The sequence below is a fragment of the Loxodonta africana genome, chromosome 15 (genome assembly GCF_030014295.1).
Source record: "Loxodonta africana isolate mLoxAfr1 chromosome 15, mLoxAfr1.hap2, whole genome shotgun sequence".
Taxonomy (NCBI): Eukaryota; Metazoa; Chordata; class Mammalia; order Proboscidea; family Elephantidae; genus Loxodonta; species Loxodonta africana.
The window spans coordinates 41,775,693-41,792,969 of NC_087356.1; the positions used below are offsets into that span (position 1 = coordinate 41,775,693).

A 17,277-nucleotide genomic window follows, 5' to 3' on the forward strand; every position below is an offset into this window, starting at 1 on the left:
TTTTATTTAGGAGCTTTTCCATGTTCAGTTTTGTAGCTCAGGCTAATAGCATGTATTCCTTCCTCAACTAACATGGCTGTTCTTTGTCTTTTTTGCTTAATAAGGTCAAATTTAATTTTGTTCTCCTAAACCTTTTGACCACTTTCCATCCTAACAGAGTGCATTTGTTATATACAATTGTGTCATTTTATTATCACTCTGTCAGTGGTACATTTTAGGAGAACATCAACTTTCATTAAGATGAGTGGAGTTGAGACGTAGGAAAGCTGTGTTCCCCAGATGGTTAGCTCTGCTCCAGTGAAAATGGATGATGAAGAAAGAGTATTTATGTTTCTAGCCTTTAATTCCTTACATATTCAAGCATAGTCACAGGCATAATTAGAGTAAGAAAGGAAATTGTTAAATAAGTTGGTCAGCAGGTAGGGAATTGAATACCATTTTTTTTTTTTTAAACTCCTTTGTCATATCCATGTCAACCAAGTGTCTGCAGAGTAGGACTTTGTATGAAACTCAACGTGAAGGATATTCCTGTATTATTAACTCTGGGTAGCATTCTTCTGGGGCCCACTTACTTCTGACTCTTTAAGGCCGTCACAGGGTTCCATTAGAGTAACTTTGGTGGGAGGTGCCTTGACTCCAAGGGGCCCTGCAAAGGGGCTTTGGGCTAATCATGAGTGTTTGACTTACAGGCTCTGTCTAATGTTCCTCCTCTCCGGAACTACTTCCTCGAAGAAGACAATTATAAGACCATCAAGCGTCCTCCAGGGGATATCATGTTCTTGTTGGTACAGCGTTTTGGAGAGCTGATGAGAAAGCTCTGGAACCCTCGAAATTTCAAGGCGCATGTCTCTCCCCACGAAATGCTTCAGGCAGTTGTCCTTTGCAGCAAGAAGACTTTTCAGATCACCAAGCAAGGTGAGGAACAAGTCATTCATGTTTCTCTGACTTCAGAGCAATAAAACTAGCTTGATACACAAACTTATTTTTCCCTTTTAGGAGCTGTCTGTCTAGTGAGGAAGACAGTTATGTAGAAAGCTGGCTACAGAGTATTCAGGTCTGTGATAAGGAAGCAGAATATACTATGGGAGCACGGGGCAGGGGCCTCCCATCCAACATGCGGGAGATAGATTGGGGATCAGAGTGTGGAGAAAAAGACCCCTGAGTTTTTGATAGAGGTGAAGGCAGGCTGACAGGGAGGGGGGCATTCCAGGTTGGAAGGACACCTCAGACAGTGCAGGAGAGCCTGACGCAGGAAGAAGACATTCCAGGGGAAATTGGAGAGCACTGAGGTAGAAGTTGGGAGGGAGCAGGTTGTGTCGGGGTTTCTATGCTACTCTAAGGAATTTATATCCTGACAACAGTGGGAAATCAGCAAAGGCTTTTAAGTGAATGTGTGACATTAGAAGTACATTTTAAAAGCTTTACTCTGGCTGAGGGGTGGATTAGAGAGGAAGCTCAGTCATGGCCTCACAGCCTTTAAGATTCCCAGGTACCTGAGGAAGGGAGAGATAGAGAGGACTCCAAGTAGGTAAGGAGCCACTGTGGGGCCCTTGGGTTCTTAGGGTAGGAGAAAATAGGAGACACTTCGGGATAGATAAGGTACATTGATTGAGACTGTATTTTCTAGATCAGTATATTCTTTTCAGAAACCCCATTACTTATTCCTAAATGAGCAGAAGTAACTAATCGGTTTGAACTCGGCTGCTGATGATGCTTAGTAGTTTATAACATGGGCAATAAAATCTTAGTCTGAGGCCCCCACTGTGTGTATGCTGTGTAGGGCCATCTAATTCCCATCAGTTAGGATGGCTGGGGCATCTGCTGTTCTAAGGGATATTTGTTTCTGCACCAGCTCTATCTGGTCACAGGTTTTTATACTAAGGCTGCATCAGGTGGGAAGTTTTTGTTGGAGAATGAGTGTCTTTTCAGTGTAAGGATTTACAGTGCTTAGCAGACGCCTCCTGGCCTACACATGAACACTGGGGTCTCAGCTTCTGATAGAATCAGAAAGCATAATTGGTTGTAGAGTTGCAGAAAAACCAGGGCACCCTAAAAATAAACATACCTGCTTTCTTCTGTCATAGCCACATACCCAACAGTTATGTTGTCACATAAACGTAGCCTGCCCGTATCTTAGAGACCTGTCAGGGCGTTCATTGCCTAGTGTTTAGACACCTGAAGAGGCTCTTGCTGTGATAGAACAAAGGCATGTGTATAATTTTATGTGAGGGGAATGTGAAGAAGGTCATTATGGAGTTATTGGAGGCCTTTGAAGTTAGGGAAGTGAAATTAAAGAAAGCATGAGGTTTTAATTAGGTGAGCAAAACCGAAAAAGCCAAAACCGTTGCCACTGAGTTGATTCTGACTCATAGCAACCCTATAGGACAGAGTAGAACTGCCCCATAGGGGGTTTCCAAGGAGTGGCTGGTGGATTCAAACTGCTAACCTTTTGGTTAGCAGCCTTAGCTTGCCATAGCTCTTAACCGCTTCATTACCAGGGCTCCTGGGTGAGCAAAGATGAAGTAAAATTGATACAAATCTTGGTGAGAAAGTAGCCATTATCCCAAAGTATCTGGGTGTCAGGCTCCTTTGACACCCTGCTCATAGATCAGGAGTGTCACCCATGTGCTGGTTCCCAGAAACCCTTGTGTTCTGCTTTGGATGCCATTTCAGTCCTCATGCTAGGGAAAGGTGCCTTCCTGCCTTCTGTCATGCAAGAGTTCTTGTAAGCTAGAGAAGGGAAGAAGGAAGCCTGAGCTTCCTCAGGGAAAAAGTGTTTGTCTGTGGAGTTAGTCATCACTGGGTTGGAGATACAGGCTTGGGGGAGAGCTGACCATTTCAGGTAATGGTATGGATCAGAGAGCCTGGGGAGAGAGGAAAGAATGCAAGACCAAGAGCTTGACTTTGAGGAGTGCCAGCGTTTAGCGGCCAGATAGAGGTGAACACACAGGGACAGGGTGGTGTGGCCAGAGAGGAAGAAGGAAAACCTGGAACCATGGAGTCACAGCAACCAGGGCGTGGCTTGGGAGTATAATGCCTCCCAGCTTTGACGTGTCCCACCCTTCGTTTTTTCCCCAGGGGATGGAGTTGACTTTCTATCCTGGTTTCTGAATGCCCTGCACTCAGCTCTGGGGGGCACAAAGAAGAAAAAGAAGAGTAAGTTATACTGCTTGTGAAAAGGAATTCTTTATTGTTTACTCCCTTTTAAAAACATCGTGACTTCTCATCCTTTTGTTCTCAACTGTTTATCTTTTTGTGCATGGGGGCCGGGGTAGTATCTGTTGTAAACATGGGCTAAACTTTGTTCCTGATTAGGCCTCTCTCCATTTTTGTTAGATGTGGTCATATGTTCAGTAAGTGGAATTAGACATGACTGTACCCTAGAAATCCTGGCCCAGTTTTTAAACAGAAGGACTGAGCAGCATGTTCTAGACTCCTAGTCTCCTGCTCTTGTGATAGTGTGAGGAGGGCTTATTTGCCTGGCTTTTAAGTCAAAGGCTAGACCAGGCTAAAACCTAGTTCCTCACCCTGAACCTGTATTTGGAGGGATGATGCCGGCCTGCATACAGGTCTCAGACTTTGAGTCTGTGTCCCTCAGCAGTCTACATTGACTTGGTGGTAGTGAGATGGTTCCCAGGAATGCCGTTAATAACTACCAGCTTACTGACCGCAGAGCTAGGTGAGTCATTCTGGGAGCTGAAATCGTTTTTTCCTTGTCTCCTTTCATGGTGACTGTTGGCATCTGTGTTCTGATGGTGATGGCATTGGTGGGACCTTGATGTGCCCTTTCCCCTCGTCGGCCTTGCCACCTCTGCCGGGTGTCTTCATCATGTGCTCATCCTCTGAGCTCTCTGACTTGTGTCCTGTCAGGATTCTAGAACCCTGTTGTGCTCTCTGTCTCCTTGCTTTGTTTCTGTTCTGCTCCATCCACTCAGTCGATCATATCCCTTTTGTGTCCAGTTCAGCCTGGACATTGTCTCCCTTGCCAGGCAGCATGTAGTTAATGAGACCTCCTTGGCTGTGCCTTGTTCTGCTTGTGAGCTTTTTGTGATTCACACGTCTCCAGCTCTGTACATTTCATTCATTGCAAACAGTTTTCCCTGATGGGCCAGGCCCTGTGCTGAGGGCTCAAGGGAGGAGACAGACATGAGATTGTTGTTTACACAGATAATTGTAAAGGTCTTGTGGTGGCATACATGTTAGAAAGGAAGCTTAGGTGTTTAATGAGAGCCTTAGTTCTGAGGCTGGAAGGTGATGGCTTAATTCAGAAATTTGGAAGATATATTTTGGGAAAGCTTTTCAACCTCACTGAATTTGATTTCTGTTTATACAGCGATTGTGACTGATGTTTTCCAGGGGTCCATGAGAATCTTCACTAAAAAGCTTCCCCATCCTGATCTGGTGAGTGAGTTGAACCTGGGTCTTATACTGCTTTATATTGTCTGAGGGATTTAGGGGCGACAAAAAGATGCTTAGAGACCTGACAAGGCCCCTGCCCCATGAAGAGGTTCTACAATACTCCTGCCACGGAGCAGTTCTCTCAGATTCCTATCTTGCCAGTATTCTCCAAGTTTGGGAGCTTAGGGGCTGGTTGGAGCCTGGTGGTTTAAGCATCTGGCCACTGGGTGGTGCTGCTGTGTGTTTCAGAGGCTCAGGTAAAGCTTTCTAGATGGTATGGTGTATAAGCAAAATCTCTCTGATGGTGGACAACCACCTCTTCCCTGTGCTAACCTAACTGGGTGGTGCTGCTGCGTGTGAAACTGCCTGGTCACGGCTCTGGGGCAGCTGTCTTCAGTCACTTCAGTGTAACATGAAGGAAACCTGAGTGCAGCAAAATCACGGTTGCTTTCCACCTGTGCTGGTCTGCAGGCTGCTCATGCTCTGTCCCGCCCTTTTCTTCTTACTAATTTCTAGCCTGCGGAAGAGAAAGAGCAGCTGCTCCATAATGACGAGTACCAGGAGACGATGGTAGAGTCCACCTTTATGTACCTGACCCTGGACCTTCCTACCGCCCCCCTCTATAAGGACGAGAAGGAGCAGCTCATCATCCCCCAGGTGCCGCTCTTCAACATCCTGGCCAAGTTCAATGGCATCACTGAGAAGGTAGCCCACCTGCCTACCTGCTCTCTCGTACCCCTTTTTCAGCTTTTTGATTTTGTTTTTATTCTTGAGAAACACCACATGTATCAGTGCATTTATCGTAAGGTGTATCGTCTTTATCGAACCTCCCAGACTCCTTGGTATTCTAGCTGGTTATCCCTCTTGTAATTGTCATACATCCCTTTAAGCTTCCTGCCTCTGGATGATACAGAAAGAGGAAGAGAGTATTTAAGACAGTAGAGACTCAAAAATATAGGAAAAATTCCATCTTAAAAAATTGGCATGCTCTAACCCCGGTAGCTTAATATACTGTAACTTAATATGCTCCGAATTAAGTCAGAAAGATTAAGATAAGAATGTAAATAAGTGAAATTATTACTCTTACTATAATATTACCCTTTATCAAGTTGAAATAGTTTTTTATTTGCTGAGTTAACTATTTCTTATTTTCTTAGTTTAATCCCCTCCTTTCTCCTACACAGACTTAATCCTTTTTGGTTCTTTTCTGAAAGTTTTTTTTTTTTTTTAAATTGATACCTCATTTCAAACCCTATCTGCTCCTTTTTATTTGTTACGGTTCTGTTGTTCTCAGATATTAAATACCAATAAAAAAGCAAGCTAAAGTAGAAGAGGGTCTTTATTGGAAGGTGTCTCCTAGGACCTGAGGAAGAATTGAACCAACCAGGTCTTGGGAGGGGTGAGAACTAGCGTGACTGGGTTCCCAGAAGTGGTGGTCTGTTGATATCGCTTGCTGATCTGCCATTACCCTGATCTCAGCCACTTTCAGCCTCTGTGCCACTCCACTGTGTGTTCCTGGGAGAGAGTCAGGAGGTCAGTTTGGATCAGGTGTCCTCCCCGGTCAAGGGCCCTGTGTATGGGGGTCTTGCCTTGAGAAGGGGGAACTGTGAGGTGGGCAGCTATCTCAAGAAGTATCTAAGACACCCCCTACCCCTAAGCCTCCATTACCTTTTTTGTCACAATCTATTAGTCGTTGGGTCTTGTTAGCAAGCATAGTAAGCAAAACAAGGTCTGGGTGACCGCAGATAGTTAACAGTGATACCTAAATGTCTAACCAGTTTCTTAGACTTCTGTCATTTTTGGGGGGTGAAAGAGGTGTTAGGGTACATGCAGCCCAGTTTCTTTCTCTTAATGGTTTTAAGTGACACAGCTGGAAATCTTACACAGATCTTTCCTCTGAGTCGGCTATACCACTTGGTGCCTGTTATCACTGCTTTTTCAGACTTAAGTAGTATTAATATTCCCATGGACCCTCAGTATCGGTTTAAATTTGTTCTTAATATTACTCAAATTAGTACCAACATAAATGTTGGTATACACTCCTCATACTTAACAGCTTTTCAACAAGTTTAAAGCTGTAACAAATTTATAGATTACATACAAATCAAACTTTGAAACCAGTGAACTTGATCAACAGCAGTGCTGTAATGTGTCAGGCTGAAGGCAAGTTGCTCCTGCTGTGTGATCATGGTGCCGACAGCCCTGCTGAAACCCTCTCCAGTTCAGCTTGGGGATGACTCAGGCGCCCACCATCTTTTCTAGTGAACCCCTGGGAAGTGTCTGTAGGTTCGGCTCTGACAACATTTAGGTGTTAAATCTCCTCTGTCCCTTTTCCACTAGTCTGAGGTAGTTAGAGTACTGTTTCTTGATGTCAGCTTGTTAGTAGATAAAAATGGTAGTGAAGGCTCTTGGCATTTACTTCATCTTTTAAAGTAATGGCTTTATTGAAATATAATTCACATGTTCTACAACTCACCTGTTTAAAGTGCACAATTCAGTGGTTTTTGGTGCATCCTTAGATATGTGCAACCATCACTGCAGTCAGCGTTAGTCATGAGAAACAGAGAAAAGATTGAAGTTGTCAAGGGTTTCCTTTTACTTGGATCCACAAAAAACAGCCATGGAAGCAGCAGTCAGGAAATCAAACGACGCATTGCATTGGGTAAATCTGCTGCGAAGGACCTCTTTAAAGTGTTGAAGAGCAAAGATGTCACCTTGAAGACTTAAGGTGCACCTGACCCAAGCCGTGGTGTTTTCAATCACATCATATGCATGTGAAAGCTGGACAATGAATAAGGAAGACAGAAGAAGAATTGGTGCCTTTGAATTGTGCTGGCGAAGAATATTGAGCATACCATGGACTGCCAAAAGAACGAACAGACCTGTCTTGGAAGAAGTACAACCAGAATGGTCCTTAGAAGCAAGGATGGCGAGACTGCATCTTACATACTTTGGACATGTTTTCAGGAGGGATCAGTCCCTGGAGAAGGACATCATGCTTGGCAGAGTACAGGCTCAGCGGAAGAGAGGAAGACCTTCGACAAGGTGGATTGACACAGTGGCTGCAACAATGAGCTCAGGCATAACAACGATTGTTCAAGGATGGTGCAGGACTGGGCAGTGTTTCATTCTGTTGTACATAGGGTCGCTATGAGTCGGAACCAACTCGACAGCACCTAACAACAATAACAACAACAACATCACTACTTTATTCCTTTTTGTGGCTGATTAATATTCAGTTGTATGGGTATACCATATTTATCCGTTCATCAGTTGAGGACATTTGGGGTATATTTCTTAGTTTGTACTTTACTAAATTGCATTTGTGTTCAGGAAAAACAAATTCATGTTCACTAGCCTTGAAGCTTAGGGGATGTCCTCGGTCCCCAGCATTCTACCTCATGCATGATGAGCTAGCCATCAGTCAGTGTTGCCTGACAGACTGCACTTGACCCTAGAACCATGGGACCTTTGACGGGGAAGGAGGTGGGAGGTCAGCCATCACCTCTGCTAGAATACCCTCAGTGATCAGGAGCTCCTATCTGCTTCACCAGCACCTGCTCCATGGGCGCACTCACCTAATGGTCAGGAAGTTCTTCCTTATTTGGAATAAGTGAGGCTATCATGGTTTGCTTCCATAGCTTTAAACAAATCTCTTATTCACTTGACAGTTGTTTTCCTTGTAGAACGTGGTATCCATGTTACTGTGGTTAGCGTTCAGCAGTTTAATCATGTGCTGGCTGAAACACAGCCTTAGCTGGATTGCTGATCCTCCTTAAACTTTTACACAGTTTCTGGGATCAGCTGACTTCTGAATCGTAAGTGCAAGGCAAAATTGCATTAAAGAAACCAAGCCAAGACAGAAACAAACAAAACAAACCAACACTCATGCCCCTGCTTCAGTTCCAGTGCTAATTTGATAATTTTCTTTTCTCTCTCTAGGAATATAAGACTTACAAGGAGAACTTCCTGAAGCGCTTCCAGCTCACCAAGCTGCCACCATATCTGATCTTTTGTATTAAGAGATTCACTAAGAACAACTTCTTTGTGGAGAAGAATCCAACTATTGTCAACTTTCCTATTACGTGGGTATCACCCGGCTTCACTTTCCTCTTAGGGGGAGTGAACCTGAATTTTTTTTTTCATATTTTTGTATCACTATTAGTTTTAGACTGTCTTAGTTGGAAATTGCAAGGAACAGAGCCTGCTTGTATTACATAAATTCAGGGCTTTTATTGAAGGGATACAAGGACCATGAAGACAGATGTTTACCTGGACGCAGTCTCACTTTCACCTTCTGTCCTGTTGCTTGCTGGGAATTACAGTCTTGTGGTATAAGGAAGAGCAGTGATGAAGGAGCAGTAGGACAGGTGGCATTCTGCCTGGCTTAGAAGGTAGTCCCAAGCAGATACGTCTGTCCATCTATTTGCAGGCCATGCACCTTCTTGCATGCTGTAGGTAGGCTTGCATACGGGGGTGACGCCACATTTGTCCTGCCTGCCTTGGTCGATCTGGCTTGTTTTTTTCCCCAGAGGGTAAAACCCAGAACGTCCTCAGTTTCTCCCTATTGACATATATTTTGATATATGGTCTTATGAGTATTTTAGTGGGAAATTGGGAGGAGTCGTATCAGGTACTTCTACTACCTTCTAACTCAGAAAGCTCCTGTAAGACCCCTTCAGGGGGTAGACAGGTGGCATTCACTTCTCAAGAGGTGCAGTTTTTCACACTTGAAGAGGATGTTTTTGTGAGGTCATGGAGAAACCTGGTGACAGAGCAGTCAGGAAGAAACATGGGTCTGTGCAAATGGGTGAATATGGCGGGGGGAAAGCCCTGTGTTTGTTAGTGAGAAGGATTTTAATGGATATGTGATGGGCTGGGAAACTCTGGTGGCATAGTGGTTAAGAGCTACAGCTACTGACCAAAAGGTTGACAGTTTGAATCCACCAGGTGCCCCTTGGAAACTCTATGGGGCAGTTCTCCTCTGTCTTGTAGGGTCACTATGAGTCAGAATCGACTTGACAGCAATGGGTTTTGGTTTTTTATGATGGGATGAACACCATGTTTAGCTCAGTATTTCTTTTATCTTTGCAAAGTGGTTTGGGAGCTGTAGTGGACAAATGCTTATCTCCTCTTTCATTCCTCCCTCTATCTCCCCGCATCTTCCCAGTTCCTCAGACTATACCAGCACTGCCGATTCCTCCTTTGAAAACAGCTCCAGTTCTTAATTCTGTGTTGGGTCTAAGAGTAGTTTCTAAAATTAAAGAGGCCTGGGATCCGGGCCTCCCTGCTTGTGGAACCTTGGGCAGGCCATTTGCGTATATGTATTCTGTCATGGGTGGAATGAAGGGTTTGGACTGGATAAACTTTAAGGATCCTTCCAGGTATGATGTTTTGTTATTTCTGGATCTCATGATCAGGAAGAAGCTGAGAACAGTGGGTGGGAGAGCAGGAGAGAAAGCCTTTGTGATGAGCATTGTAGGAGAATTTCTTTTCTCTTTTCCCACACTTTTCTTGTTCTTCACTAGCATCTTGTTCATGTGACAGGTAGAGGGAAATAGGGGACACGCAAGCCTCTCTGCAACATTGAGGGAGACCACAAAGGGTCTTTCTTTTCAAGTCTGTGAAATGGTTCAGAACTGGACTCGGGTGAATTGCCACAGTCACCTCTCTGTTCCTGTTACGAAGCAATGCTCTTGACTCCAGGGCTGCCCTCCAGAAGAAAGAGGACCAACTGTGTGTTGAGCCGTCCAGAGGAAGGAGGACTGACTGTGTTGAGCCCTCCAGGGGAAGGAGGACTGACTGTGTGTTGACCTCAGTTCCTGGTCTGCTGTGGGAACCTCCTTACACCACAGCTTCTTTTGTATCGAGCATGCGCTTTGTTTATTTTGCCCCCAGTTGCATTTGGAGTTTTGGTTACTGACTTCAGTAGTTTGTCCTCCAGAAAGCTTGCTTTGGATAAGTTGAGGAAAAGATTACTTCTTCACTAGTCAGCTTTAGAGAGCATCAAAGCATGAGAGTGATTCTGGGCATCTGCGCTAAAGAAATCCCTTTCAGGGTAATATGGTAATCCCCACTTCCTGAACTGGAACCTTTATGTACCTAATTCTCCTGCGTTTTATTCATAAACATCCTCGTTTTATCAGAGATTTACCAAACTTGTAGTGATTAGGTGCCCTCTGCTCTTTGGGAGGTAGGGTTTTTGGAGCACAGGTTAAAACCTGTGAACAGAAAAGCTTCACTTCTGGCTAATGAGTTGTCATTCTCTCAGACTGTTGTTGGTTGGGAGATGACTATGATTTGCTCCTTTGCCTGTTTTCTAAAACAAGTGATTAAACATGTTAACATTCATTCCTTTGCCACTGGAACCATTTTGGTTCAGTCACGAAAACTTGAATGTAAATACTCTTGAAGATTTTTCTGGGACTTGTTCAGACAAGTCTTGACAGCTGTTTTTAAAGCTTAGGAGACAGTTTCATGGGAAGTCAGTATTTAGCAGCTGACAGGCAGTTTGGCTATGTAGAGCTCACATGGATTTCTTAAGACTCATACCTAAATTGTCTTTATCAATGAATATATCTTGCAACCCCACTGTATTATATATGAGATACTGTCAGTCTGTAGAAATCAGTGGCTATTGCCAACACCTAGAAAGCTAGCCACGTAAAGAAGTTGGAACAAAGTTGTGTTTATTAATACATTAAAAACTTTTGTATTTTTGAACAGGTGATGTTGTCATGTAGTCTAAAAGTCAAAGGGCCACACATCTTCCCAGAGGGAAGGTGGAAGGGAAACAATGTTATATATATATGCATACATACGTCTCTGTGTGTGTGTGTATATGTATAACATTGTCTCCCACCCTCCCTCTGGAAGGAACCATGTTAGTGCTTTCTTGTGAACACGTCCAGATACAGTATTATTTTGTTGCCTGTTAAGAATGGTAGCACATCAAACAATTCTAACCTCTAATCGGAGAGAAATATGGTATCTCTTTTATTCTACCTTATAAAATATTTGTAGGCTGAAAAAGGTATATTTTTCCTAAAATTATGCAGTTACTTTAGACAGGGATTGGACTGGACAGTGGGTAGGAGAGGGATGCTGGTGAGGAGTGAGCTTCTTGGATCAGGTGGACACTTGAGACCATGTTGGCATCTCCTGCCTGGAGGGGAGATGAGAGGGTAGAGGGGGTTAGAAGCTGGTGAAATGGACACGAAAAGAGAGAGTGGAGGGAGGGAGCAGGCTGTCTCATTAGGGGGAGAGCAATTGGGAGGATGTAGCAAGGTATATCCGCCAGGCACTCCTTGGAAACTCTACGGGGCAATTCTGCTCTGTCCTATAGGGTCGCTATGAGTCGGAATCAACTCAACGGCAGTGGTTTTTTTTTTTTTTTAAGCAAGGTATATATAAGGTTTTGTGTGAGGGGCTGGCTGACTTGATTTGTAAACTTTCACTTAAAGCACAATAAAAATTTAAGATAAAATTATGCAGCTTACATAGTCTCTTAATATTTTTGTTAGCTGTCAATCTATTTCCCTATTTGGAAATTCTTAATTTTTTTTTAAATTGCATTTTGGGTGAAAGTTTACACAACAAATTAGGTTCCTCTTTAACAATTTCTCTACATATTGTTCAGTGATGTTGGTTATATTTTCACAGTGTGTGAGCATTCTCATTATTTCCGTTCTGGCTGTTCTGTTTCCATTGCTTGAGTTTCCTTGCCCTTCCTTACCTTCTCATCTTTGCTTTATGGTAAATGTTGACTGTTTGGTTTCACATAGGTGACTATTTAAAGGATCACAGCACTCACGGGTGATACTGCTTATTTTATGAGCCAGTCTATTATTTGGCTGAAAGGTGACTTACCAGGAGTGGGTTATGTTCTAAGTTTAAAGGATATTTCAGGGTGATAGTTTTGGGGGATCCTCTAATCTCTACTGGTCCAGTAAGTCTGGCCTTTTTTAGGAATTTGAGGTTTGTTCTACGTTTTTCTCCCATTCTGTCCAGGACCATCTATTGTGTCCCTGGTCAGAACAGTTGTTAGTGGTAGCCCGGCACCATCTATTTCTTGTGGCCTCAGGATAGATGAGGCTGTGGTTCGTGTGAGCTGTTAGTCCTATAGTTTCTTCTTTGAGTCTCTGATTTCCTTCATTCTCTTTTTCTCCAGATGAGTACAGACCAATAGTTTTGTCTTAGGTGGCTGCCTGTAAGCTTTTAAGACCCCAGACAGTACTCACCAAAATAAGATGTAGAACAGTATATTTATGAGTTGTGTTATGCCGTTTGACGAAGATGTCCCCTGAGACTATGGTCCTAAGCCTTCAAACCCAGTAAACCAAACCTGCGAGGTCTTTAGTTATGTCTGGAAGGTATTCACAATTGTGCCCCCTGTGTGCTTTGTTATATCTATGAATATATTTGCAGCACACACGAACATGTATGTACATATGTGTGTGGCAGCCTGCTTCAGAAAGGATTACAGCCTTGGAGGCCCTGTGGGATAGTTCTGTTCTGTCCTATAGGGTCACTATAATTTGGAATTGAGTTGATGGCCACAGCTATCAGGTATAGGTACACCTATACATGTATGCCCATATACTCAACATGTGCCTTCCTATACACATATACAGATACATATCTCCCTGTGTAACCACACAGATATTTTTTGGTTGTTATTTTGTTGCAAAATTGTATATGTTACAGCATTTACCAAAATTGTCTTTTATTCTTGGGTTCTTTGTACTGTTATCATTTACCTTCGTCAAGTTGTGCATTCTTCACTCATATTGGCTATTGCCTTTCCCATCATCAAATACAATAGGTGTCTACTATCTAGAAAGGGATTCCCCTCCCTTCCCTCCTGTCCCTGGTAGCCATCAAAGAACAGTTGCTATCTGTGTGTATACCTATTCTTGTCTTTTTGTAAAAGTGAGACCATGCAATGTTTGTCCTTTTGTGATTGACTTATTTCACTTAGTATAATGTCTGCTTGATTCATCTACATTATGTTTCAGGAACTCATCATTATTCTTTATAGCTGCCTAGTATTCTGTTGTATGTGCCATAATTTGTTTATCCATTCATCTGTTGATGGGTATTGAGGTTGTTTCTGTCTTTTTACTATTGTGAATAATGCTGCAGCGAACATGGTTGTGTATATGTCTACTTGTGTCATTGCTCTTAGATCTCTAGGGTATATACCTAGGAGTGGGATTGCTGGATTGTAAGATATTTCTATTTCTAGCCTTTTGAGGAAATGCCATACTGTTTTCCATAGTGGTTATACCATTTTATAAATCCCATCAGCAGTGTATAAAAGTTCCAGTCTCCCCACAACTTCACCAGAATTGTTGTTTCCTGGTTTTTTGATCATTGCGATTTTTGCAGGTTAAGATGGTATCTCATTGTAGTTTTGATTTGCAACTCTCCAATAGCTAGTGACCCGTGAGTATCTTTTCATCTGTTTGTTAGCTGCTTGAATGTCCTCTTTGGTAAAGTATCTGTTCATGTCCTTTGCCTTTTTTTTTTTGGATAGGATTATTTGTCTTTTTGTTGTTGAGTTGTTGAAGTTTTCTATAAAGTTTGAAGGTTAGACCCTTATTAGATATGTGGGTCTCAAGGAATTTTTCCCAGTCTGTAGGTTCTCTTTTTATTCTTTTGATAAAGTCTTTTGATAAGCATAATTATTTAATTTTTATGAGGTCCCAGTTACCGAATTTGTCTTCTGTTGTTCATGCATTTGTAGTTGTGTTTGATAGTCTATTTCTCCAAAAAATTAGCTCCCTGAGTTTCGTAATTTGAACAGAACAAGGGAATACTGTGTGGTTTAAAATCAAGAAAGGTGTGCGTCAGGGTTGTATCCTTTTACCATACTTATTCAGTCTGTATGCTGCACAAATAATCTGAGAAGCTGGACTGTATGGAGAAGAATGCAGCATCAAGATTGGTGAAAGACTCATTAACAATCTGCAATATGTGGATGACACAAGCTTACTTGCTGAAAGCAAGAATTTGAAGCACTTACTGATGAGGATCAAAGACTACAGCCTTCATTATGGATTGCACCTCAACATAAAGAAAATAGAAATACTCACAACTGAACCAATGAGCAACACCGTGATAAATAGAGAAAATATTGAAGTTGTCAAGGATTTCATTTTACTTGGATCCACAATCAACTCCCATGGAAGCTGTAGTCGGGAAATTAAAAGACACATTGCACTGGGCAAATCTGCGGCAAAAGATCTCTATGAAGTGTTAAAAAGCAAAAATGTCACCTTTCAGGCTAAGGCGTGCCTGATCCAAGCCATGGTATTTTCAGTCGCCTCATATGCACGCAAAAGCGAACAAGGAATAAGGACAACCGAGGAATTCACAGCTTTGAATTATGGTGTTGGCAACAATGCTGAATATGCCATGGGACTGCCAGAAGAACTAACAAATCTGTCTTAGAAGAAGTACAGCTGGAATACTTCTTAGAAACGGGGATGGCGACACTACATCTCACCTACTTTGATCTTGTTGTCAGGAGGGATCAGGCCCTGGAGGAGGATATCATGCTTAGTAAAGTAGAGGGTCAGCGAAAAAGAGGGATACCTTCAACAAGATGGATTGACACAGTGGCCACAACGGTAGGCTCAAAAATACCAACAGTAGTGAGGACGGTGCAGGACTGGTGTCTTAGTTATCTAGTGCTGCTATAACAGAAGGACCACAAGTGGTTGGCTTTAACAAAGAGAAATTTATTCTCTCACAGTTTAGGGTAAGTCCAAATTCAGGACATCAGTCAGCTCCAGGGAGAAGCTTTCTCTCTCTGTCGGCTCTGGAGGAAGGTCCTTGTCATCAATCTTCCCCAGGTCTAGGAGCTTCTTAGCACAGGGACCCTGGGTCCAAAGGACTCATTCCTCTCCTGGTTTTTCATTCTTATCCCCCGGTCTTTCTGCTCGCTTCTCTCTTTTATAGCTCAAAAGAGATTGACTCAAGGTACAACCTAATCTTGTAGACTAAGTCCTGCCTCAGTAACATAAATGCCTCTAATCCTGCCTCATTAACATCATACAACCAACCAGCATAGAGGTAGGATTTATAACACATAGGAAAACCATATCAGATGACACAATCCTGGACAGTCACACAATCCTGGGAACCATGGCCTAGCCAAGTTGACACACCTTTTTGGGGGACACAACTCAATCCATAACAACTGGGCAGTGTTTCGTCCTCTTGCACATAGGGTTGCTCAATCCATAACAACTGGGCGGTGTTTCGTCCTCTTGCACATACGGTTGCTCAATCCATAACAACTGGGCGGTGTTTCGTCCTCTTGCACATAGAGTTGCTATGAGTCGGAACCAACTCAGTGACACCTAACAACGTAGTTTTGTCCATATGTTATCTTCTGGGAACTTTATAGTTTTAGCTTTAACGTTTAGGTCTTTGATCCTTTTTTTAATTTTTTTTTTCAGATTTAAAAAAAAAATTTTATTTTTTATTGTACCTTAGATGAAGGTTTACAGAACAAACTAGCTTCTCATTAAACAGTTACCACACATACTGATTTATGACATTGGTCAACAGCCCCACAACATGTCAGCACTCTCTCTTCTTGACCCTGGGTTCCCTATTACCAGCTTTCCTGTTCTCTTCTGCCTGCTAGTCCTTGCCCCTGGACTGGTGTGTCCCTTGTAGTCTTGTTTTGTTTTATGGGCCTGTCTAATCTTTAGATCAAGGATGAACCTTAGGAGTGACTTCATTACTGAGCTAAAAAGGTATCCAGGGGCCATACACTCAGGGTTTCTCCAGTCTCTGTCAGGCCAGTAAGTCTGGTCTTTTTTTGTGAGTTAGAATTTTGTTCTACGTTTTTCTCCAGCTCTGTCTGGGACCCTCTATTGTGATCCCTATCAGAGCAGTCAGGGGTGGTAGCCAAGCACCCTCTACTTGTGCTGGACTAAGTCTGGTGGAGGCTGTGGTAGTTGTGGTCCATTAGTCCTTTGGACTAATCTTTCCCTTGTGTCTTTAGGTTTCTTCATTCTCTCTTGCTCCAGATGGGGTGAGACCAGTGGAATATCTTGAATGGCTGCTCAAGGGTTTTAAGACCCCAGACGCTACTCACCGAAGTAGAATGTAGAACATTTTCTTTGTAAACTACGTGATGCCAGTTGAGCAAGATGTCCCTTGAGACTATGGTCCCTACAACCCTGAGCCCTCTTTGATCCATTTTGAGTTAGTTTTTGTGTATGGTGTGAGGTATGGATCCTGTTCCTTTTTTTTTTTTTTTTTTTAATTGCATATTAGGTGAAAGTTTACGGTACAAATTAGATTCCCATTCAATAGCTTGTAGTCCTTTACTCTGGATGAGAAGAGGCCAATAGTTGGATCTCAGATGACTACTTGTAAGGCTTTAAGACCCCAGATGCTACTCGCCAAGGTAGTGTGCAGAACATTGTCTTTATGAACTATGTTGTGCCAGTTGATATAGATGTTCTCTGGGTCTCTGGCCCCTTGTCTTGGAGCCTAGGAGCTTCATCCCGCAAGGTGTTTGGTTATTTCTAAGAGGTTTCCCTGGCTGTGCCCCTTGTGTGCTCTTTTGTCTGTATTGATGTATGAGGAGCACCTGCAGTCATGTATGTAGACATATCCACCATCACACCTGTATCTGCTGGTGGACGTGCTCCCTTACACCCTCCCACACCTCTTGGCATATCTGCCTACCTGTGTATCCATTTGTAGATTATCGTTTGTTAATACTATTGGTTCAAGATTGTGTATGCTATGGTAGTCACTGTAGTTGAGCTTAATTCTTGTGTTCCTCTCAGTGTCCTTTCTTGCCTTGGTCATGTTGTGCTGACTTCACCCATAGTGTATTGCATTTCTGTT

The 17,277-nt window shown here is 42.9% G+C and overlaps 1 protein-coding gene across 3 annotated transcripts in view; it reads left to right on the forward strand.

Annotated features, from left to right (window-relative positions):
• USP39 (ubiquitin specific peptidase 39) overlaps positions 1-17,277 on the forward strand; it is a 36,341-nt gene that overhangs the window by 13,257 nt on the left and 5,807 nt on the right. For all 3 annotated transcript variants that reach the window (XM_064268805.1, XM_023539381.2, XM_003420425.4), the window contains 5 exons: positions 690-915; positions 3,079-3,156; positions 4,334-4,401; positions 4,915-5,103; positions 8,341-8,483. In XM_064268805.1, coding sequence (XP_064124875.1) covers positions 690-915; positions 3,079-3,156; positions 4,334-4,401; positions 4,915-5,103; positions 8,341-8,483 — 704 coding nt within the window. The remainder of the gene's footprint in view (positions 1-689; positions 916-3,078; positions 3,157-4,333; positions 4,402-4,914; positions 5,104-8,340; positions 8,484-17,277) is intronic.